Source organism: Mustela putorius, unplaced genomic scaffold (genome assembly GCF_011764305.1).
Source record: "Mustela putorius furo isolate JIRA1106 unplaced genomic scaffold, ASM1176430v1.1 tig00000129_pilon_pilon_pilon, whole genome shotgun sequence".
Taxonomy (NCBI): domain Eukaryota; kingdom Metazoa; phylum Chordata; class Mammalia; order Carnivora; family Mustelidae; genus Mustela; species Mustela putorius.
Window position 1 is genome coordinate 43,312,237 of NW_025421290.1, and position 23,683 is coordinate 43,335,919.

Consider the following 23,683-nt stretch of genomic DNA (forward strand, 5'->3'; position numbering starts at 1 on the left):
GATGGAACTAGAGCCTATTATACTAAGTGAAATAAGTCAATCTGAGAAAGATAATTACATGATCTCACTCTTTTGCGGACTTTAAGAAACAAAACAGACTCACAGGGGAAGGGAGGGAAAAATAAAATAAGACAAAATCAGAGAGGGAGACAAACCATAAGAGAATCTCAACCACAGGAAACAAACTGAAGGTGTCTAGAATTCTGTTATGTGGAGGTACAACATTTTATTTACTTGATTTCCTGTTATTTCAAACATTTGCTGTCATGAGTAACACCATGGTAAACGTTATGTGCTAACATTTCAGGGTGTGTGTCTAATTCTTTTCTTAATTTTTATTTATTTGACACACAGGGAGAGAAAGAGAGACATCACAAGTAAGCAGAGAGAGAGGAGGAAACAGGCTCCCTGCTGAGCAGAGAGGCCCACGTGGGGCTCGATCCCAGGACCGTGAGATCATGACCTGAGCTGAAAGCAGAGGCTTTAACCCACTGAGCCACCCAGGTGCCCCCTGATTCTTTTCTTTAAAAAAATTCCAGAAAGCAGAATTTCTGATCCAAATAGAATGGAGGCTTTTACTACATGTTTCTGCTTCTGTGGCTTTTGCTTTGGTTTTTGGTGCAGCAGAGAATTCCAGGGTCCTGTCCTTACCAAGATGCAGCTTTATTCTGGTGTACATGTTATCAGAGGCACTTTGGTCCCACAGCCAACAGGTAGACAGTGGCTTTCTGATACTATAGTTTTGTTTTGTTTTATTTTGTTTTTAAGATTTTATTTATTTGAGAGAGAGAGAGCGTGAGAGAGCATGAGCAGGAGGAGAGGGAGAAACAGGCTCCCCACTGAGCAGGGAGCCTGGCATGGGACTCGATCCAAGGACCCCAGGATCATGACCTGAGCAGAAGACAAATGTTTACCAACTGAGCCACCCAGGTGCTCCTAGATACCCCAATTTCTTTTTTTTTTTTTAAGATTTTATTTATTTATCTGATAGAGATCACAAGTAGGCAGAGAGAGAGGAGGAAACAGGCTCCCTGCTGAGCAGAGAGCCCAATGCAGGGCTCGATCCTAGGACCCTGGGATCATGACCTGAGCCGAAGGCAGAGGCTTTAACCCACTGAACCACCCAGGTGCCCCTATACCCCAATTTTTTGATCATGGTAGCGGTTGCTGCACCCTTGGTGGTCTAGGACTTCAGCATCATTCTGAGAGGGTGTCCTTCCTGGAAATTCAACCTAGAACCTCCTCCTCCAGTCTTGGAACAATTTTGAAGTCACCTGATTCCCTGTGTTAAAATTCACTCTGCTTAAGTTAGCCCGAGTGACTTCTGTTACGCATGGCCAAACCCTGACTAATGGGTGGATTCACGGACTCGTGAAATACCCACACTCACTCACAGTTATCTCCTTTAAAAAATTATTTTACTGTTAGTGAGATGGATCATCTTTTCAAATATTTATTGGCTATGTGTAATTCTCTCCTTCGGAGCTACCCCTGCTAGTATTAGAGTTTCTTTTTAAAAATCATTTTTTAGAGGCTCCTGGGTGGCTCAGTCCTTAAGCATCTGCCTTAGGCTCAGGTCATGATCCCACAGTCCTGGGATAGAGCCCTGCCTTGGGCTCCCTGCTCAGTGGGAGCCTTCGCACTCCCACTTCCCATGCTTGTTCCCTCTCTAGTTCTCTCTCTCTCTCTCTCTGTGTCAAATAAATAAATAAAATCTTTTAAAAAAATAAATAAAAATCCCTTAAAAAATTTTTTTTTTGTGCCTCTGTGTCACCAAACTGAGGCACATCAAGATTAATGAACTTGCCCAAGGTCACAACTAGTAAGGATTCCAACCCAGGCTACTGGTCAGAGGTCATGCTGTTCACCCCCAATCCATGTGCCATTGAGGACTAGGGCTAAGTTCCTTTTAGTTCTGAGCTCTGCTCTCTTTGCATTGAGCTCCCCCTCGAACTGGTTCTTCAGTCCTGGGTTTAGTAGGTCGGCTTTAGCTGGCAGACCGTTCTATGCAGAACCTGAATCCCCAGCCCTTGGTTTAGTTCACAGTCCCCCAGTTGTTGGGGATTCCTTTCCCAGCTCCAGCCTGCAGTCTCCATTTACTAGTCTGCCGGGTTAGCCCACGCTGAGAATTGCTGGTGGTGTGCGTGGCCTTCTCTCGGCCAGTCGCAGTAACATTTCTTGGGTACTGTTGGTATGTTGAGATGCATATATTTGTCTTGTGTTATGTAAGTAAAGGTTATTGCTAACAGGGATCTCCAAAGCCAAAACGCCACAGAAATTGGTGGTCACGGGTCAAGAACTTAAGAGCTATTAGAGCAATTGCCCCCAAACCCAAAGACTCCTAATGTTAGGATAATCTGATCACAGAACAGGTTAAATTGACACTCTGTCACTCACCAGCCTCAAGAAAATTGCTATGAAGCAAAGTACGCTATGAAACACTGCACAACCTCAACCTATCCCTTTTAGCTCTCAAAACCCAAGCCTTGGCCAACAAGATTGTTAAATGTTAAAGAGTCAAATGTCCCACTTTCTGACATACCTGCTTATTCTGTGTCCAAGAACGAGACTCCTGTAAGCTATAAATATCTACAAAGATGGCCAAGTCCTACTATGCTTGTTTTGTGCCCTGAGAACCTTCCTGGTAATCATCAGGTTGGGGCCCCAAAATACGGCCCAACTGAAATGTGGGTTGTACCTCACTTTCAGGTAGGGTCTTAGCAAACTGCTGCCAGCCCTTGGGGGCAATTATAATGATCATCATGAGGAATGTTCCAATTAGATAAGATCATTTAGGAAGTGCACTTAAAAGTCCCCAAATTAAATAAACAGAATGCTATACCTATTTTAATGGGTGTACAAACCCTCCAAAAGGCTTCGAAATTCCAAAATAGCTTTACTGAAAGATGTGTTGCAAAAAGTGAATGAAAAAGTTGAGGTACCTTGGGTGGCTCAGTCAGTTAAGCACCTGACCCTTGATATCAGCTCAGGTCGTGATCTCAGGGTCCTGGGATTGAGCCCCATGTCAGTCTCTGCACTGGACGTGGAACCTGCTTGAGATTCTCCCTCTCCTTCTGCCCCTCCCTGCGTCTCCCCCTCCTGCACGCTCTCTCCCTCTAAAATAAAATTCAAAAAAACTCCGAAAAATAAAAGATGATGTAGGTACTTAAAAGAAAAGATGGTTACACCCATGTGACTCCTACTGCTTCCTCCTTCCTCCTTTGTTTGAGGAGGAAGCAGTCTAGTGTTAAAAAACAAAACCAGGATGGAAGGACACCTGGGTGGGTCCTTCAGTTAAACATCAGACTTCAGCTCAGGTCATGATCCCAGAGTCCTGGGATCAAGCCCCACAGCAGGCTCCCTGCTCAGCGACAAGTCTTGTTTCTCTCTCTCTCTCTCTCTCTCTCTCTCTCCCCCTCTCCCTTTCTGATCCCCCCCCTCAAATAAATAAATAAAATCTTACAAAAAAAAAAACAACAAGAAAATTTGAAGATCTATTCAATATTCAAATATTCAAATATTCCTGAATAGGGAATAGGGTAGCATCCCATCTAGCTAGCAGAAAGGGGCTCTGAGGCACTGTATGGGAAATGGGAGACTTTTACAGGCAGAAACAGGCATGACAGGAAGTTATTAGTGAAAGAAAACAAAAGATTGTTTCAGACCAGATCACCTTCCTTTGGAGGACAGGGAGGCAAGGTGGGTCTTCAGGAATTTCTAGATGGACTGCTTAAAGGTCAGTCACATCCCTGTAGTTAAGCTTCAGTTCAGTGTCATAGAGGCAAATGACTGCACTAGAGGCCTCTTGTTTCGCTTTCTCACTCCCCCTTTATTTAGAGAACTCAGGAGAGAGAGTGGATCGTTGTAAGAGCAACGTTTGATCTTTCTGAGTAGGCAAGAAGAGACGAAATCTGTAGCAACCAGAAGTATAACCAGAGTAAACGGATACAGATCCTGGGGTTCCGTGGAACTGACATGGGGAAGAGAATTCTCTTCTGATTGCATCTAACTTCTTGATGAGATAATAAATAGCCATCTGAGAGTCAGTTGGAAGGAGACAGTGGGAGAAGTTTTAGGAGAAGTTGAATTTACTGTTGACATTTTGCAGAATTGTTGGATAAAAACCATGCCGACATGCCAACCATGTGTCATTCCATCTAGAAGTGACTAGAAGCCTCAGTTCCCGTTCAACACCCCTGAAGAATCCAGGTGAGCTCCCCCACCCCAAATGTTGTTAGGATGTTGAGACTCATGACACAGCTTGCATACACGAACGTGCACATACAATCACACACACACACACACACACAGACACACACACACACATTCTTCCTGTGAATTCGCAAATTTCCTGCTGCCGAATGTAGCTGATGGGGAGAGTGTAGGTTCCTGAACAGGGCTTGGAGTGTAGCTTAATCCTCAACAGACTGCCATCAGAGTGTAGCTTAAGCTAACAAAAATAACGTGTTTATGTCATGCCATCCATGCTGAATATTTAAAGCACACAAATTTCTTTTCAGTCTGTTCTTGGCGCAACAGCTGTTGTGAATCTGATGGTACCATTTCTCTCTCAGCCTCTCTAAGAGCTTCCCACTTTGCTCAGAGATCAAGACCAGGTCCTTGCCATGGCATAGGGAGCCCCAGATGGGCTGGCTCCCTGTCAGCCTCTGTCTTTAGCTCCTGCCTCTCTCCCTCAACCACCTGCTGCAGCCACACTGGTCTCTTCCCTGTTCCTCTCATACCTGGTTCTTTGCCATCTCTGTTCCTTTTACCTGGAAAGACTTTCCCCCACAATTCTACCCGACTCCCTCCTCCACCTCCTTTTGCCTTGGTACTTCTTCAAATAATAGATCGCATAACTATATAGTTGTTTATCTTGTTTCCTCCTCCCCCCACACTGGCTTATAAACTGTAAGGACAGGTACTTTGATCTTATCTGCCTTGTGTACTGTCTCAGTGCCCAGATCGGTGTCTGCCATGATGGGCCTTCAGTACAGACTTTCCAAATAGCTGAACATTGGCCACTGCAAGGCTTAAGATTATTCTGAAAACCACCTCGTCTTTATTAGAAATCAATATTCATCCTTTTTTTTAGAACTTTGATCAGATTTCTTATGACCTTTATTATGCAGGGAGTACATCCTGTCCCCAAATTAAATGACAAAGCATTTTATATTAGCCGATGGTGGCGGATACAGTGACCAGATCCCCTCTTTATAATAACTAGATTCTGCCTTTGACCGGTGTAGGAGCCAAAGGCAGGCTGCCGAAAATGTGCTACTTGGGTACATCGATTATTTTAAATAAAAACTACTGAAGAAACAGCGTATGTAGGGACATTAATACTCTCCTCTGTACACCTAAAAGTGTTACTGAACCCACGATCGATCTGCTTACCTCACGGCTGTCCAGTAAGTTGAGTGACAAGCTGTTGAAGCAGGCATAAAATCTATTTGAGAAAGCCCACTGTCCGGATGGCAGCCTAATGTCCCAGATAAAGGTCTTGCCACGGGCAGTTGCTTTTCCAATGTGATCAGACACAAAAGGATGGGCGTCTGAAAAGTCTGCCAGTTTGCTACAAAAATCCTCACCTTCTGAAGGGATTTAATCAGTCTTGGACCTTGGCAGACCTCTGGCTCTGCTGGTTCTCAGTTCTGGGTGTGTCCTCAGCCTGTGCTGGTTTTCGGTGATGTCTGGTCTTAGAGAGGCAACACCCCTGGCTGCTTACATCCCTGCTTGAAATGATGACTCCATCTTGTTCTCTATATCCAGTCCCCACCCCCACCAGGTCAATTTCTATTAGTTGGCCAGCCCCCAAACCCAAACTATTTCTTGTTTCAGTTTCCAGTTTCGGTTTCCAATTCCCAGTAAAAATAAAACCTATCCCATTGGTTGTGCTCAAAGGGGGAGCCAAAGAGGAAGTTACCATAAAAGCCGGGAGTCTGATCTGGAAAACACAGCCAAGCTCAGACCTCAGGTCGGTTACCAGAGGATCTGCTTCTGGGTAAGACAGGGGGTTGGGCAGAGGGGGTTCCTTCCTGAGACCTCCAGCTCTAGTGGGTGGTAGGCTCAGTGCAGGCAAGGGAAGGCCACGGGAATCCACTCCCAGAAAGCTCTTTTGTTCCTCATCAGGTCAGTCGGGAGGAAGGGTAAGTCCCTGCCATTTGACCTTGGGACTCTGGGACAATGAGCGTTGTTCAAGCCTGGGTGGCAGCGGGTGAGGCCAGGGGAGAAGACACATGTCAGGAGGATCAAACTGGAATCATTCCAAGCCCAGGCTTTAGAAGCAGCTGGACTTGGGATGTGTCACTTACCCTCTCTGTGCCAGAGGGGTTTCCTCATCTATAAAATGGGGATAGTCAGGGTGCCTGGGTGGCTCACTGGGTTAAGCCTCTGCCTTCGGTTTGGGTCATGATCTCAGGGTCCTGAGATTGAGCCCCACATCGGGCTCTGTGCTCAGCGAGGAGCCTGCTTCCCCCCCACCCCCGCCTGCCTCTCTGCCTACTAGTGATTTCTCTCTCTGTCAGATAAATAAATAAAATCTTTAAAATGGGGGTAGTCATCTCTTTGTTCTCACTATCTTAAGTGGGGATAGTGCGGGATCATTGAGCCCAACAGTCAAGAAAGAATTCTTGAAACATTTGATGGTGCTAAAAGGTATTTTTCTTACAGCACAGGGACAGGACCCATAAGCAGAAAGAGCTGCACTGGGATTGTGAGGAGCGACTGGTTATTATATATATTGTAATTAGTGAGGATTAAGGATAGTGTCTCTAAGGAATTTAGAAGCAAGGCTTTCAGAATTTTGAGGGGCCAACTGCTGTTAAGATCAGGTTACTATTAGTCCTTAATAAGACGTACACAAATTTCGGGGTGCCTGGGTGGCTCAGTGAGTTAAAGCCTCTGCCTTGGGCTCAGGTCATGATCTCAGGGTGCTGGGATTGATCCTCGGCATCGGGCTCTCTGCTCAGAGGGAGTCTGCTTCCTCCTCCCTCTCTCTCTCTCTGTCTCTCTGCCTGCTTGTGATCTCTGTCAAATAAATAGATAAAATCTTTTTTTTTTTTTTAAAGTACACACATTTCTTGAGGATTGTCATGTTGTACACATTTCAGGTATCTGTCAGTGAGCTCCAAGCTAAGGAGATTGAAGTCACATTTCTCTTGCTTTTGTTTCCCTCATCAAGGGGATGGCATGAGAACAGGAACCCAGAGCAACTGGACGACAGTATATACCTTAAAACGTAACTGGTTCTTATTTCCTAACTCTGGTGCTTTTTAAACTGCTCTGTGGGATTTCCAGGATGCAGTGCTGCATCAGGCTTCCCTGCTTAACAGGGAGCCTGCTTCTCCCGCTGACCACCAGCCCCCCTCGAGCTCTCTCTCTGCCTCTCTCCCTCCCTCTCCCTCTTGCTCTCTTGCTCACTCTCTCTCAAATAAATAAATAAAATGCTCTGTGGAAATTTAAGAGATTCCCAGAAATAGCTAGGAAGTTGGCGCTGGGCTTTTTGGGAGGAAGGAAGCAGCCAGCTTGGAGAAATAAGTCCACTCCCCACCCTTCCTTCACCGTTTCCAGGACCCTTTGCGGACATCCAGCCCTGGCAAGTTCAGAGAGGTCTCTCTGTCCCTACTGGACAGAGTTTTTCAAAGTTGTGGGCATGATGCCCTTCCTTTCTGGGGTCCCCTCCCTGCACCAAAGCTCCATCCTGCTCAAAAAGAAGGAAGCCCACATTGGAGTCATCTGCCCCCAACCGCAGCACACCAAGACTTCAGAACAACGTCAACCTGTCCCAGGAAGGTGACCTTTGGGAAGTCCACCCCATCTGTCCTGCTCAGCACTAGTGAGGTCATTTGCCATCGGCCTGATACAAACCCTGTTTCCCCCTGATGTCCGGGCCTGAAACAATCCTTTCTTTTCTTTTACTGATGACTCCTCACCTTCCGTTTTGCTGCTTAGGAAAGCCTTCATTTTTGCGCAGCTTCTCCAAGCATCTCTCTACTTGCTCGATGGGCTGCTGTCCTGTAACCAGGAGTCAGGGCACAGGGCTAACTGCTGACAAAATCCAAAGGCAGAGAGAGAGAAAGAAAGAGAGAGTGCGCACACACGTGCAGGGGTGCCACAAGAAAGGGATTTATTTCAGTTGAGGCCAACATGGGGAAGACAGTGGGCTAGTGTCCCCAAAGCTGTCTCCAAAGTGCTGAAAACATGGCCAGGTTTATATAAGGAAACTGTGGGACAGTCACTGAGTACTGCAGACAGGCAGTGAAGGTCATGGCCTCGGGGTCAGTCGCGGGGGTTTTGTTTGTTCGTTTGTTTTAGATTTTTATTTATTTGACAGAGAGAGAGATCACAAGTAGGCAGAGAGGCAGGCAGAGAGAGAGCGGGGGATGCAGGCTCCCTGCTGAGCACCTGAGCAGAAGGCAGAGGCTTAACCCACTGAGCCACCCAGGAGCCCCAGTCGTAGGGCCTTTATTGCTGGGGAGTTGGGGGTAGTTTGGTTTCCACTGCGGGAGGCTTTGCCCATCCAGGCTTCTGCCCGAGTTAAAGATAAGCTGTAAGACGAACCGAATCAATTAGAAAGGAAAAGTGAGACAAAATGGAGGTGTTGGGCTTCTTTCAGCCTGACACACGCATGTCAATTTCTGTGCCATGCAATTCGTCCAGGTGGTCACCTTGTCCTCTTCCCTGGTCTCTAAGCTAATGGGATCCAGAGTAATGACACGAGCATGGCCAAAGCCACAGAGGTGGTTTGGGGGGGGGGTGAGCCCTCCTAGAGGGGCTGGTGGGGGGGGCGAGGAGGGCGATGGGGAGGGGCGGAGTCTATTTCTAGCTTCACCATCTTGGTTCTCACTGACATGTCCTGATGTTAACAAAATTCTTCATTCCGGGCCCGTTTTCTTCATTAGTTTGTGTGAGCTCCCTCTCCAGTCTTAGCTGTTCGTTCTTGCTGTTTATCTTCCCCCTTTTCCTCCGTTGTAATAGAAGAATCCAACCAAGGACATTTTAAAGATCTAATTGACTTTATTGGTAGTCAACTCATGCATTGGCCAGCTTCCCAATGAGCAAGGAGAGGGGAGCTCCCGAGGGTTACAGAGGATCCAAGTTTTTAAAAGGTAGAGAGAGCAGAAAACAAGAAATTATTAGGAGAGAAACCATTGTTGTAGGCAAGGTCACCCTCCTAAGGGGAACGGAGGGGGCCCATCAGGAAATTTCCTAGTGCTCCCTGGGAAATCCCACATTGACTGGTTAAGGGATATATTCCTGGGGGACTGAAAGTGCAGTCAGGTTAGGTATTAAGTCTCAGTTTACACTTGGGGCCTTAACTGAAGGGACACCATTGTGGGACCTGTGGTTTTCTTTTTAACCACACGCCCCCCAACTACCCCTGCAATACCTCCCTTCCTCAGAGTCAGCCTTTCCAATATGTTTAATGTGTATCTGTTTTTCATATGTATTTTTGCAAAATGGGTGTTGGCTTTTTGTTTGCATGTGTTTTAATGTCTGTATAGAATAGTGTGCTGTTGAACTCATTGTATTGCTTTTTCCACCCTGAGATTGTCAGGGTCACTAGGTGAGTGTCTAATACTGGCTTCCAATTGTTGCAAACATGCCACTTCGCTTTTGCTCTCCTGGTGTCCACCCCGGGGTCCTTCTTCCTTCCCCAGCACCAACAGCAGCAGAGTATGGAAGGGGAGGGCGGGGCCTCTGACCACAGCTGACCTCTGACCCCGCGCACTCATCCTCTGTTCTTTCTCTGGACTCACCCTGTCATCCACAGTTGCCCTGAGCCAGGCTACAGCTTCCGTGGGATCCCTGCTGAGGACACTGAAAGCCTCCAGCATGGCAGCATTGACTCTTTCCAGAGCCGGAGGTAACTGGCCCAGGGTGACAGAGTTCTGCTTCTCGGGCCCCCACCCAATACTTAGACCGGTGACAAGTCTCCAGCCAGCAGTCCTTCCTGTTTACCAGTAACACAAAGGACTCCTAAGCTTATGATAAGCAATCCTTAAAATAGTAAGGACAGATAGATTTTATCTAATGCTCTGCCGTCCTAGTCACTCTGCCAAACACTTAACATTTATCAATTGTTTTAATCGCCATAGCAACCCCAGAAGGTAACCTTTGTCCCCTATCTACAAATGAGGGAATTGTTTTTGGCCCTGGGCCTTTGGGCAGGGAGGTGGGGTTACTACCAAACCGAGGACAGGAAGTAGAACCAAAAGGCAGAGAATCTGGTGTAGGGATAGGGAGGCTCCAGGACAGAGTAGGTTCTGAATAGCCTCGAGAGACCAGGCCACCCTCCCACGGATGACCGTTGGGGGTGCCCCGCAGCAGGTTAGCAGAGGAACAGCACCTCTTTCCCATGGGCCTTCTGTGCACATCGTGACCCAGATAGGCCAAGCTGCCGGCCAGCCCGGCATCACCCTTCCAGCCAAACCATAATGTCCAGCTGCAAGGGTTTGACTCTCACCTTTTAACTTCCCTTCCTATCCCCGGAAGGCTCTCTTCCTGGGGAGCTGGCTGAATTCATTCCTGCACACTTTTGCAGGCCTGACCTTTATGGGGGCAGCTGACCAGGACCTCTGCCCGCCCTCTAGGGACCCACATGTTGGAGAGACAGGCCGGTGCAAGCCGAAAGGGTCTTAGTGCTCTGAGAGGCTGTGGTCACAGGGGGGCAATGCTGAGTCCAGATTGGCTGCCTTTGGGGGCTTCTCAGACAAGTGGGCAACAGGTCCGGCCTTAACTCATCTCAAGTAGAGTTCAAGTGCTCAGCAGTGCTTGCCCTGACTTGCTGGGCAGTGCAAAATGAAGCACATCTTTCTCCGTGAGGATTTATTGCTGCCTGGAAAGATCTGTGGGGCAACAGGAGAAAGTTAAATAATCTCCCCCTAAAAAAACACTGACCCTGAACTAACATCTTTGTTCAGAGAGCAAGGCATCCGGTTCCTTCGCCTCGACCAACACCACCAAGCCCTAAACCACTCTGCCAAGTATCCCTTGTCCACCCGAGAAGGGATGCAGGGCAGCCTTCTGTAGGGGTGTGTTTGTCTTTGTTTTGTTTTGTTTGTTTTAAACAAATCAGGCTTGGACGGCAGAGAGAAAGAGAAAGATCGTTTTTGCTCTCCCCGCAAACAGGCCCCCACTGACCAATCTGCAGACAGATTGAGAAAACAAAGCAGACTCTATGTGATCATTGGGTTTTCTGGAATGAGGACCTCAAACTCTGTCTCCAGATAATTTGAGGTCAAAGCATGCAAATCCATCTGGGACAAGTCATTTGAGTCTGGAATCTGACTCCCCAGAAATCCTTGCCAAGCTCAGAAGAGGGGCCCCCTTTCCCAGAAATCCCCCTGTCTGAATGCAGTAGGCAGGTGTCAGATGAGGTCATTCCTTCCCATCTCCCAACATGGACAATGCCCTCCCTGTGGGTGGGCTGTAGGCTCAGGGAGCCAAGGGGAGGCTCAGGGAGCCAAGAACTTACAGAACATTCTTTTGGTTTCTAGTCAAGACTGTGGCAGCTGTGATAGGAGGAGGTGAGTCTTTGTAGGGAAGGGGTTCAAGTCCTTATCTGTTCCCCCGAGTCTGGGTCTTGGGAAGCAACCATCTTGTCCAGGCCCAGGTCTGTCCTGCACTTTCGCGGATGGTGGGGAGGAAGTGGACTGGTGGAAATGGGGAGGAAGCCAGGAACTGGAAACAACAAACAAGGAGCTTGGACCAGCTGGTGTCATGGAAACTCCACAGTGGAGGCGATCCCAGCAGGGACCCCATCTCCTCTTTGCAGGCATTTACCCTGTGACATTGGGGGTGTCTGACTTTTCTGAGCTCCTGTTTCCTTTCTGAAAAATGGGCCATGCGCATAGTCTCTCCAGAGCTCAGAGTTCACCCCCTTGCCTGCGCCTCCCAAAGCCCCCTGAGCCTGATTGAGTGTGTGCAGGTCCCTTCCCTTGAGCCCACTCCTTAACCCAACCCAACCCAACCCAACCCAACCCAACCCGACAGTCGTGTACGTGGCGTCCGTACCCACCGTGCTGGGCGCCGTGGGCTTCACTGGGGCCGGAATCACTGCCTCCTCGCTAGCAGCCAAGATGATGTCCTCTGCTGCCATCGCCAACGGGGGTGGCATCGCCGCTGGCAGCCTGGTGGCGACACTGCAGTCGGTGGGTAAGTGTCCCTGGGGACTTGCTGTGAGGGGCGAGGAGGACCAGCGCCTTGGTACCCGGCCCGGATCTTAGCCTCCCCCACCCTCCTTGTCTGCTCCTAAGCGTCACCCTCCAGGTTCTCCCCGGGAGGTGCAGGAGGGAGGCCCCGGGCATGGGGCATGCCGGCTTCAGGCTGCGGTTGCTGGGTGCCTCGGGGATCTCCGCCCTGCCTGGGCTCAGCCTTCTTCCCTGGAGAGGGACAGCTCCCAGCTCCGGGCTTCTCCATGGCGGTGCTGGCCAGCGGGCTGCGGGCAGTTGCCTCCCATAGCAGAGATCTGGAGGGCTTTGGGAAACGGGAGGGTGCTGACTGGGTCCCTGGAGTCTTTGACCTCTCGGTTTTGTCCCACGGAGCTGCCCCAGGTCTGCTCCTTACCACTCTGCCCACCCTCTCCTTCTCCCCCAGGAGCAGCAGGACTCTCGCTGTCAACCAAGATCATCCTGGGCTCCCTGGGCTCTGTGCTCACGTTCCTGAGCTTCTAAGAGTTTCCCTGCTCTCTGCCTGCAAAGAAGAGAACGGCCCTCCCCCACCCCTCCCCACGCCCCACCCCCACCCCTCCCCACGCCCCACCCCCCCATGCAGGGAGGGACCAGTCCCTGGCTGAGAGTGTGCCCTGAGGAAAATAAGCAATAAAAATTGTAGTTGCAGCCCATCCTGAATCCCCTCCTCCTTGCTCGAAGTTGGGGGCGGGGGAGGGTGGGTCACACCTCTTTCCCAGTCCTGTGGTCCGGAGCAACGTGGTGTTGGAGTGCAGGGTGCGCTCGGCTGGGATGTGCCAAAACGTGGGGGCGAGTGGCTGCCCCCACCCTGCTTGTGACTCTGTGTGACTCGGGGCAGGCCACCTCCTCTCTGGCCCTCATTTGTCCCTCTGGGCATGGGGAGTTGGTCTAAATGACCTCAAAGGTCTCAGCCATGGGTGGGTGTTTGGCTCAGTTCCTGGGCAGTCTGGAACGGGATTGGGGGAGGCGGGGGACCGGCGGGGAAGGACATCCTCTTCGGAGCCACCACCTCCCAGCTGCAGGTCTAATGGCTCTGTCCTAAGCGGCCCGGCTCTGAAGGCCCAGGCCCATATGAGTCATTGCTCCAGACTCAAGTCAAAGGCCACCGTCTAGCCTTTGCCTTTCTCCTCAGCAGCAAGAAGGGAGATGGAGTTTGCTGGAGGCTCTGAGCTTTCTAACTTCAGGGCCGTGACTCACCCTTAAATGTCCTTCTCCCAGAACAAGATCTTCTAGAAACTTCTCTTTGCTAGGATGACTTCCAACTCGGAGCATCAGAAAATTGGCTGACGTGCTGATCTGTTCCTCTTTTCCACAACTCTCTGAGCACACACTGTGGGTCGGGCACTGGCTGGGGGCTACAAACTTGGACTTCCTGTGGGGAGTCGGGGAGGATTGACTGACCGGTAGACAGCCATCGACAATGTGCTCTGGGAAGTGCCATGCCAGAGGCCAGCCCAGGGATCCCAGGCCCAGCAGAAGACACAGAAAGTCTTAGTCTGCTCTAACAAAAATCCCATAAACTGGGTCGTTTATAAATAACAGAAATGTATTTCTCACAGTTCTAGAAGGTGAAAAGTCAGAGAGCAAGGCGCTGGTAACCCTAGGTTGCTGATGAGAAGCTGGTGAGAAGGTGTCCCTAGATGGCCCCCTTCTTGCTGTGCCCTCACATCACGGAAGGGCATGAGCTCCCTCTGGCCTCCTTCGTAAAGATACTAATCCCACCCAGGAAGTCTCCATCCTCAGGATCTCAGCACCTCCCAAAGGTACCACCTCCTGATACCACCATCTTTGTGGGGTAGGACTGCAACCTGAATTTGGGGATACACAAACATTCAGACCACAGCAAGCGTGTCGGGGAAGAGAAATTTGGGTTCTATCCTGAGGGTCATGAGAGACAAGTGTTTCCAATGTGACACTGACCTGATCGCAGACCTATACCCCTGCACGCTCTGTCTCAGGTGCTGTGAGCAGGCTGACAAGATCTTGGTTTCCAGCAAGAACCAAACTTAGGAGTGTAGTGCTCTGGACCTTGAAGGAAGTTAAGCGACTCGGCCATGTCTTCCAGTGGTGCCTCGTGGGGCCACTGAAGCATGCTTGCTACTTAGCCAAAGAATACTCCCTTAGGGTATTAATTCAATACTTGGTTCTTTTTCTTTCTTTTCTTTCCTTGATGCCTCAGAAAATCTGATAAAGGCTGTGAATCCTCTCCCCCTAGAATCACAGGTTCCCAAAATAATGCCTCCAACTTCAAAGCCTTCTTTAAGACTTCTGAAGACCCTCCTTGCGGCTAAAGGTAAATGTCCCTGCTTTCACTGGAGGTCCAGGCCTCCACCCGGGCACATGGGTCTGCCTTGGATCTGGAAGGTTGGCCAGGCCAGCCTCCCTCCCTGCCGAGGCCCAGCAGACCATTCGCAAGACCACCCCTTGTTCTGGACACTGTGCTCTGACCTCCTTCGTCCCACTCAAGTTCCCAGGGAGCCTGTTGCTAATGCTGACCTGCACCTTCCCCTTTTGCTACCAGGTTTGGCCTCTGGAGTAGGTAGATTTCTAAACCTGGTGCCCAGTGACCCTGACCCTCATACACTGTCCTGTGTGGGGGGTCCTGTGGTGAGATGCCACTTCCGTAATTATGTTCAGTTATACACAGAGGGAGACTCTGCAGGGGAGTCTACATTCATCGTAGGAGCCCTTCAGAAGCAGAGAATGTTCTCCGCTCATCACAGAGGAGGAACCAGAGATTTGAAGCAGAAGGGGGATTTATTTCTTCCCCCTGGCCCCAAAGGAGAGCCCCATCTGGCTGAACACTTGATTTTGGCCTTGTAAAACCCTGAGCAAACAACTCAGGGAAGCCTGCCTGGACGTCGGCCTTACACTGTAACATAACAAATGGGTGTTCTTTGACGCTGCTGGCTTTGGGGTCATTTGCTCTGCCGGACTAGAAAATGAATAGGAGACTTGATACCTCTTCTCGCTTAACCAGCCTGCAGGGCCTTTGGAGGGAACTGAATGAAAATACTCCTGGCGAGACCCCAGGATTCCTGAAATTCCTGGTTTCAGTTGGTCTCCCAACTCCCGGGTCCTGCCTCTGTGGGATTCCAGGGGCCCCTGGTTGTCCGAAGGAGCTCCCCGCGCCGGGAAGTCAAGCACACTCCCTGCTCCCCATGTTCTGGTGCATGGTGGCTAACACGCTGCCTGCCAGGGAGAGCCTTGGAAAACACAGTCTTACTATGGGGATCGGGGACGGCTTTTTGTCGGGTCGGGCATGTTGCGGCCGCCGTGACAAATCGACCAGGAACCTGAGGGTAGGAGGATGGTGAAAAGAAATTAAGAGACAAAGAGACGGGGGCTGGAGGGACACGGAGGAGGATGTCCAACAGCGCCGATTTTATTCCGCATCTTACAAGCATTTACAAGGCAGACCACAATAGAAGGAGTAATACATCAGTATCTAGTCAGATAACCGCAAGTTCCTATAACAAGTCTTACATTAACTACAAACAAATCTCGTGATGCCAGGTAATCACGGCTAATGCCATTAGCTACTATTGATACAAGAAGTTACAGTCAACCAGGGACTGGATCATGGGAAGTACAGGAACAACAAGGACCAACTAAGAATTCATGACCCTGGGCGCCTGGGTGGCTCAGTGGGTTAAGCCGCTGCCTTCAGCTCAGGTCATGATCTCGGGGTCCTGGGATTGAGTCCTACATCAAGCTCTCTGCTCCGCGGGGGGCCTGCTTCCCTTCCTCTCTCTCTGCCTGCCTCTTTGCCTACTTGTGATCTCTCTCTGTCAAATAAATAAATAAAATCAAAAAAAAAAAAAAAAAGAGTACTGCAGAATGTTAAAAAAATAAAAAAGAATTCATGACCCTGACCACATTGTTCCCTTCTGTAGGAAGAACCTGTGGGAAGTCACCTAGGCGAGCGCACGACACACCGCGCAGACCCTTTCTCAGTGTTCCTCGACTTTCCTGTCCTTAACCCCTTATCAAGGCGTCTGGGCTTTAAAGGAGACACAAGTCGTGGTTTGATCCACGACTCCAACCGTGCCGTGGCCTCCAACATGAGCATCTTCCTCAACAGGGTAGAGGCTGCTAGGAGCAGCTCAATGTCCACTCCTTCCTTCTGGCTCCCATGAACAGAGCCCTGATTTTTGGCTAGGTGATGCTCCCAGCGGAAGGACTGCGTTTCCAGTATAACCTGCAGGTAGGTGCGCTCACTGGACGGGGTTCTGGCCAGTGAAAGATGAACAGAAGGAAGGTTGCCATTCTCTGGGTACGCAGGGACAGGGGACAGGTGGGCCCACCCTAGCCCCTGGCCTCCTTCCCATGAGCTCTGCTGCAGGCAGGGGAGTGACCCGTCTTGAACCTGCTGATGTGAGCAGCCCGTCGAGGAAAGCAGAACAACGGGGCCCCTGGGTGCCTCAGATGGTTAACCATCTGCCTTTGGCTCAGGTCATGATCCCAGGGTCCTGGGATCAAGTCCGACATCAGGCCCCCTGCTCAGGAAGGAAGAACAAGACCGTGGGAGCCCAGGGCCTCCAGGAGCAGAGCCACCCCTCCACCACTCTCTCACCCCCAGCCGAGACTCAGCTGATGGAGCAACAGAAAAAAAACTTCTCTTGCTTAAACCAAGAGGGTCTCTTTCACAGCGAGCAGCCACCTACGATGTATTCTAATGAACACAGTAGGGAATTCCTCTATTGCTTGATGATGAGCAACAGAGGAAGCAGTCCAATGGAGTGGACTTTAGCCAGCCTTCTCCATACACCACTACGATAACAGTAATGGACTAAAGAGGCTTAGCATCACGTGAGCAAAGAGAAGGAAAGAGAAGATGACAAGAACATAACTTTGGGAGCCAGAGGTCACACGGACCCATGGTTCCACTGAGCAGTCCCAAGAAAGCTGAATCTTAAGTTGTCTTTGGAGAAGGAGAGAAAGAGGCCGCTCTCCCCTCTGGAGAGAAGGGGAGAAAGAGGCAGACCCCCAAGGGCTCCGCTCCTGGAAGGCGGCATGGGGTGTCCCAGCACAAGCCTGTTGGATGTCTCTTTAAGAACCAGGCAGATTGGGTGCCTGGGTGGCTCAATGGGTTAAGTCGCTACCTCAGCAGGGAGCCTGTTTCCTCCTCTCTCTCTCTCTCTCTCTCTCTGCCTGCCTCTCTGCCTACTTGTGATCTCTCTCTGTCAAAAAAAAAAAAAAAAAATCTTTAAAAAAGAACCAGGGAGATCCCTGTGGCTCCCCTCCAGCCTGCACCTTATTTTTGGAAGCTTTGGGTCTCTGGGACAAAGTGCAGCGTCTTCCTATGAGAAATGCTGACTTCCCATACAAGGGTGCAGACCCTCGATCTTCATGGATATCCGGAGCACCGGTGGCCAAGTGGCAACAGCCAGAACAAAAGGGGGAGGATTCTTCTTCTTAAGAATTTTACCTGCCCCCCAAAAAGAAATGTTCGCATTCTGACACATGGGGGAGGGGTGCTCACTGAAAGAAGGAGCCTGGTCTGAGAGTGTGGAAAACAGTGGGTACAGAAAGGGGTCCTCAGGCGGGGGAGGGGCGGGGGGGAGGCTGTGCCTGGCCCAGGAAGGATGCTCTGTTCCATGAGTTCTGTTAGCACCCTGTCTGGGCGAGAGTGCCGCTGCCCCTTGGAACAATGTGTTACTTAAACTATGGAGGATTTGACTAGTTACCAAGCACATTTAGGTGTGGCCTTAAGAAAAACATAGACTGGCAACAGGTCTTTGGGGAGAAGCTGGGCCGCTGGGAACGCCTGGTCAGCTCAGGGTAGAACGAAATCCCACCTGCTTCCCTTTTCCTGTTGTCGCTCCTTTCCCTTCGCAGAAGAGCCCATCGTTAGAGGAGTCCTTTGAACGTGCTCGGTTAACTATAAACTTTAACCTCCTCCGCGTTTGTCCACCAGACATGGGACTAAAGTTTGACCTTCATCAGTTCCTCTGTTGGCTATTGTTTCTATCTAATAAAAGTGAGACTGTGGAGTTGCTCGGGGCAGCAGGTCTTTTTGACTGTGGTCCCCTGCTCCCAATCTCTGGCCGCTGACTTGTTTGTGCCTCATTCTTCCCCTGTTCGCCACTGGCAGCGGCATGAGAGGAGAAACGGAGGTCTGCCACCGTCCTCCTGCACCCCACAGCGACTTCGGAGATGCCACAGAGGCACCCTGAATACGCACAGAGTGAGAACAGAGGGATCCAAGCAAGCAACGTTGAAACTGCACCTACTATGGTCAAGACATTACCTCATCCCATAGAATCTGCCCAGCATTCCAAGAAAGGCCATGGCTGCTGTCCCGGTTTTATAGATCTTGTTACGAGAACCTAGTAAGAGGCACCTGGGGGGCTCAGTCAGTGAAGGGTCTGCCTCTGGCTCAGGTCCTCGAAGGCCAATCTGCCTTTCCCTCTGCCCCTCCCCCCCGACCCATGCCCTTGCTCGCTCTCTTTCCCGAATAAATAAATAAAATCTTTTAAAAAAGAAGAAAGAACCTGTTAAGAAATGATCCGAATTCTTCAGATCAATTCAGTTCCTAATTCCTGCTGCTGTTGAAGGGCGCCTCCTCTCAGAACGAGAATGGCCGGCTTTGTGGGTTGTTTCCAGATTTGGAGCCTTGACCTGGCTCCCTGCCCACCAGCTCCCTCCGAGCTCCCTCTGTGAACAGCCAGCCTGTATTCAGGGAGATAAAATGATTTTCATAATGAACCAGCTGGTGAAGAGGTTCAGGGTAGGGGACCAGGAGATGGAAGGGTTCAACGGGTTCAGCGACCTTTGGGTGGCCTCATCCAGACTCTCCCGAGAATCTTTCGTAATGGAGAGTTTTCGAGAGGAAAAGGACATTGAGAAGGAACATTTTCCAAACAGACATGGTGCCAGACTTTTTCCTGAGGATTGCAAAGACCTAGGGACTGGTTTGAGGGATTTGCCCTAAAGTCCTTAACCAGCCTCAAAGCTGAGCTGTGGTTTCTGCTGGAACGCCCACCACAGGTCTGGACCTGGCTGGGGTCTGGACCAGGGGGTGTTCCTGCAAGACAGACCTTAGAGCCTCTTGTCTGAGCCTCCCTCTTCTCTTAGAAGGATAAGGCCTGGACACAGCCAAGTTTCAGAAACAATCCAATATGGCGCTTGTTGTAGTTGTCATGGGCTCAGCCCTGTGGGCTCCTGAGTGGGCCTGAGGAGAGGGCAGGAAGTTGTCTTGGACTGACGCTCCAACATGAAGACTTGAGTGAAGGTGTTGGTTTGGGAGGTGACCCCAGGGGGCACCAGAGGAAATGAAAGATGAGGTGGGGAGAGACACAGCCAAGAAAGGGTCCGTTCAGGAGTGAGTTGGCACTGTGAGCGACTGAGGCTTGATCCTCCAGAGATCTCTGGGAATCTGGGGCATGTCTGAGTCATTCCACCTGACGGGTGTTTACACAGTTAAAATCCTGGCTAAGGTTAAAATCCTGGCTAAGGTCTCTTCTGGGGGGTGGGGACTGACACCTGAACACTTCTGGCCTGTCCTGTTGGCTGTGGGGGGGGGGGCACAGGTGCTGGCCTTAAAGGCAGCAGGTGTTGGAGAGTGAGTGCTGGGGGTGGGGCGGGGGAGGGAGGAGGGTGGGCAAGGCAAGCCTCCATTGGTCTGCTGCACAAGCCCCATGGAGACAAGGAAGTGAAGAGTATTTATGTCAAGAAACAGGTCTGTACCTGGGAACTCAATCTTACTGGGAACTGAGCTGGGGTTGGACTTGGGGTTGCTATGGTTCCCATCAGTGATCCATCAGCTTCCAACTAACCTTACCTTGTGCTTCCGGTGGAAACTGGTCTCTCTGTCTGTGCTCTAACCTTAGCTTTAGGCTTCAGTCTGGTGAATGCATCTTGGGGAAGGTCTCCGCATACCTGCTCCCCCTACAGTGTAGATGACTGTTGCTTATTCCTAGCCTGGTGGTGGTGGGAGGGCAGCAGTGGAGTTCTCTGTGGTCCCATCCAGCCTCAGTCTGGGCAGGCAGCATGGGTCCAGGCTGGGGAATGGGGTTTTCTCAATAGCCCTGTCTCTCCCCGAGGGGTGGGTGGGTTCTCCCTGGGCCCAGGAAGGTTTAGCACCCCAACCTTAGGCGGAGAGGTTTTTCCTTTCTTTCCCCCAACTACAGTGATCTTCATCTGCGCTCTGGGATGCTTCAAGGTTTACTGCCCTTCCCCCAGCAGTGTGAGGCCTCTGTTCCCTAAGGGAGAAGGAAGGTGCAGCTGTAGCTCGCCTCCCTATCTCCTCCCAGCAAGGGAAGTTTTCTCCAGGTTTCCACCTGCCTCAGTCTTTCTCAGTGGAGAACCTCCTTTTCATGAACTCTTACGGGTTCATGAAAGGTTATTTATTTTTATTTTATATTCATTTTTAAAATTACTTTTTGTGGGTTGTCTGGATTTTTCTTGTAACCGGTTGGGGGTGATGCTCTTTCTGCATCCATAGGGGTCTACAAAATGCAGAGGGTGCTCCCAGAGACCTCCAGGCTATCTGCTGGGGTGTAAGCAGGATGATAACTCATCCTTAAAAACCAAAACCAAACAACAAACAGAACAACTCCAGAGAATGAGACCTCTCTGGCAGGAAATAAGCCCTCAACTTGGACATGAGCAGAGACAAGTGACGCCGAGAGCACTTATCACCATGGTAGGAACTGGAGGGTTTTTCCAGACACAGTGGAGTGACCAACCCTGACTCAGTTTCCTTGACCAAAAGTGCCCAGAGCTTCACTGTGACATTCATGATACTATGTTGTCCTGCTGGTTTGCTTGTTGGCCTCCCCACCCACCAGACTTGAGGTCAGGCAGGGAAGGGACAGCGTCTGATTCATCTCAGGACATCTAGTGTCCATGCACCAGGAAGAGCAAAATGGTCAGTGGTTCCATATGTACCCTAGCTACCCTTTACCCTGGGTGCCCAACGGGAACCTTTGTCGACCCCATAGCTGAATGAGGGAATAAACTGAGGCCCAGCAAGGCTCAGGAAAGGCCCTGGGTGTATACAGCCCCTCCTTCGTCAGACTAGGACCAACCAAAGCCTCCTGCCAACTGATTCTGTGCTCAGCCAGCCTGCCCCCGAGCCCGGCCCCCACCACAAGGCAGGTTGGGAGGACTGGGGATTTAGAAAACTCCAGCCTCCCCCTGCCCCCCACCGCCTCCACCAGAGCTGCAAGGAGCAAAGACAGGGAGGTGTGTCTGCATATGATCTTTATTTCTCCTGCTTCTCTGACCCGATGGGGGGGTTGGGAAGTTCAGCTTGGGATTCATTTTCTTTTGGCTCTTTCTCTTCAGCCTCTTTCTCTTCTTCTGCTGGGGGAGAGGAAGAAGGTCCCTTTTTTGAACCTGCAAGCCAGGCTCCAAAAGCTGACCCAACAGAGCCCAGGAGGATGTTGGATGACGTGGAGAGTCCAGCTGCCCCTGAGGAATGGACAGAGGGTGAGCACAGGAACATTCAGTGGCCAGAGGCCCCGAACCGCACCCCCCCTTCCAGATCTGAAGCCCAGGAACCTGGATCCCTGCTCTAGGTTCTGAAACCCCCAGGGCTCCACTTTGGACAGAGGATGCTGGAGGAGGCTGAGAAGTGAGGAAGTGAGAGGCAGAGGGCTGTCAGCCACATACCTGGACAGTGACATGTCCCCTCACCTTACCCAGGAGGCCACTGAGGCCTAGAGGGGAAGGGACCCTCCTAAGCCCCCTAAGTGTCAGATCTGGGCAGGGCTCCAGGAACCCTGGGCTCCTTCCCTTCTTCTCCCTCCCAGAGCTCCCTTAGCCCTCCACTCCTACGAAACCCCGCGCAGGAGGTGCCAGAAAGAGGTCAGGGAGAGTCAAAGGACCAGGAACACTGAGGATCGCATCACTGGAGGGAGAGGGCAGGCTCCTCAGGCTTAGTCTCCGAGCTGAATCCCCTCCTGGCTATGCTCCCCGCCCCTCCTCTCCAGCCCCTCCCCCCACCTGTCCCCCAACAAACCCACGGACTGCAGCGTCGCCACCAGGCTGCCTGCGGCCACACCACCCCCGTTGGCGATGGCGGCGGCGGACATCATCTTGGCCGCTAGCGAGGAAGCGGCGATTCCGGCCCCAGTGAAGCCCACGGCGCCCAGCACGGCGGGTACGGCCGCCACTGTCACAACTGCGGGGAAGAGGGGCTGGGTCGGGGCGTGGGCCGGGGGAAGGGGCCCCTCCGGAACCCCCTGGAGGTGTCGGGGGCCTGTCTGCGCTGAGCATCCAGGAGGCCGCTCGGAGAGGGTCCGAAGGCAAAGCGAAAGTGGGGGACATGGAGCCAGGTGGGTGCGCAGGTGTCACACGAGCCCCAGACAGGCCCCGTTTGGGTCTCTAACTTGCTGTACGACACCGGGGACGTCACTGCCCCTCACTGGGCCTCTTGCGCGCGCGCGTGTGTGTAAATGTGCGAGGGTGAGACACAGCATTGCGGTTTCCAGCCGTCACCCCCCGGCCCGGTCAAAGGCAATCTCTGCATGCTCGCTGGACAGAAGGACCAGGGCAGCAGCCAGGTCCCGGATCAGGTGTCCCCTTAACGGCGGGTACTGCGAGCGGGGCTCTCCGCCCCCGAGATTCACCCGGGCGGTCCCGGGAGCCGAGGGGCGGCCCCTCCCAGCCGGTGCAGCGCCACATCTCCCAAGTCCCCTCCCTGGGGACCCAGAGGATCCGGGCAACTCACCTCCTCCCACGACAGCGCCAGCCACCCGTTCTTGGGGTCCGGAAAGGGAAGGGGTTGGGAGGGGGAGAGAGAGAGAGAGAATTAATGTATGAGTCAGCTAGTTAGTAGTAGGTGGAGGGAGTGAGGAATAGAAGCGACCCCTCTGGCCCAGCCCGGGTTGGGGACAGGGAGGGCTGCCACCCCCCATCCCCACCCCCACCCCCGCGGAGGCAGACTCACGCATCCCTGAAACTTCTTCCGCCCCCCTGCGCAGCTCAGAACCGTGTAAGTTCCACCGGGTCTTATTTCCCTGGGCGAGCCAATGGGGACACCGCCCAGCCCTCTGGGGGCGGGCCCTTCCCTGCCAGTCAGCCCAGGCAGAAGCCGGGACGGTCCCGCCCACCGCCCCTACCCTTCCACTCCCTGCTCCGGGTCTCAGCAAGTGCGGCCCCGCAGCTCCTGACCCCACCCCTCCGCCGGCTCTTCGACCTTGTGCTGGTTTCCGTCCTGCTGGAAGACTCCATCCGAGAAAGGCGCCCTGGAGCATCCGAACAGAATTGTTTCCAGCAAAAAACAAAATGTGAAGAAAAAAAAAAAAAAGAATACAGATGGCTGCTGAAAAACATGGGTTTGAACTCCGTGGGTCCACTTACATGCGGATTTTTTTTAATAGTACAGCACTGTAAATATATTTTAAGATTTTTTAAACAATACCTTTTCCCCAGCTTACTTTGTTGTAAGAATACAGTATATATAATACATATAACACAAAATATGTGTGAATCGACTCTTTATGGGATCAGTAAGGTTTCTGGTTAAAAGGAGGCTG

The 23,683-nt window shown here is 51.4% G+C and overlaps 3 protein-coding genes across 11 annotated transcripts in view; 1 reads left to right on the forward strand and 2 right to left on the reverse strand.

Moving 5' to 3' along the window:
• The window catches only part of DDX24 (DEAD-box helicase 24), a 33,035-nt gene extending 27,265 nt beyond the window's left edge, over positions 1–5,770 (reverse strand). The window contains exon 1 of one of the 2 annotated variants that reach the window (XM_045073145.1): positions 5,592–5,770. The gene's annotated coding sequence lies outside the window, so the exon portion shown is untranslated. Of the gene's footprint in view, positions 1–5,397 lie in introns of both variants that reach the window. The other variant, XM_045073144.1, reaches the window with a different exon arrangement.
• A 116-nt stretch (positions 5,771–5,886) lies between these two features.
• On the forward strand, positions 5,887–12,847 carry LOC101676601 (interferon alpha-inducible protein 27-like protein 2). 8 transcript variants are annotated; one of them, XM_004754764.3, is made up of 5 exons: positions 5,887–6,004; positions 9,776–9,868; positions 11,502–11,531; positions 11,998–12,159; positions 12,601–12,847. In XM_004754764.3, exons 2-5 carry the CDS (start codon positions 9,838–9,840, stop codon positions 12,675–12,677), a joined length of 300 nt encoding a protein of 99 aa, XP_004754821.1. In that variant the 5' UTR covers positions 5,887–6,004; positions 9,776–9,837; the 3' UTR covers positions 12,678–12,847. The 8 variants fall into 8 exon arrangements, with proteins under 8 accessions (XP_004754821.1, XP_004754825.1, XP_044929110.1 ...); XM_004754765.3 differs by having other exon boundaries at positions 5,906–5,977; XM_004754766.3 differs by lacking the exon at positions 5,887–6,004 and adding an exon at positions 6,020–6,149.
• Positions 12,848–21,387: 8,540 nt separating this feature from the next.
• On the reverse strand, positions 21,388–23,200 carry LOC101676300 (interferon alpha-inducible protein 27-like protein 2). Its single transcript, XM_004754763.3, has 4 exons — positions 23,095–23,200; positions 22,876–22,905; positions 22,165–22,326; positions 21,388–21,614 (listed from the first exon to the last, which is right to left on the reverse strand). Exons 1-4 carry the CDS (start codon positions 23,096–23,098, stop codon positions 21,406–21,408), a joined length of 405 nt encoding a protein of 134 aa, XP_004754820.2. The 5' UTR covers positions 23,099–23,200; the 3' UTR covers positions 21,388–21,405.
• Positions 23,201–23,683: the final 483 nt, after the last annotated feature.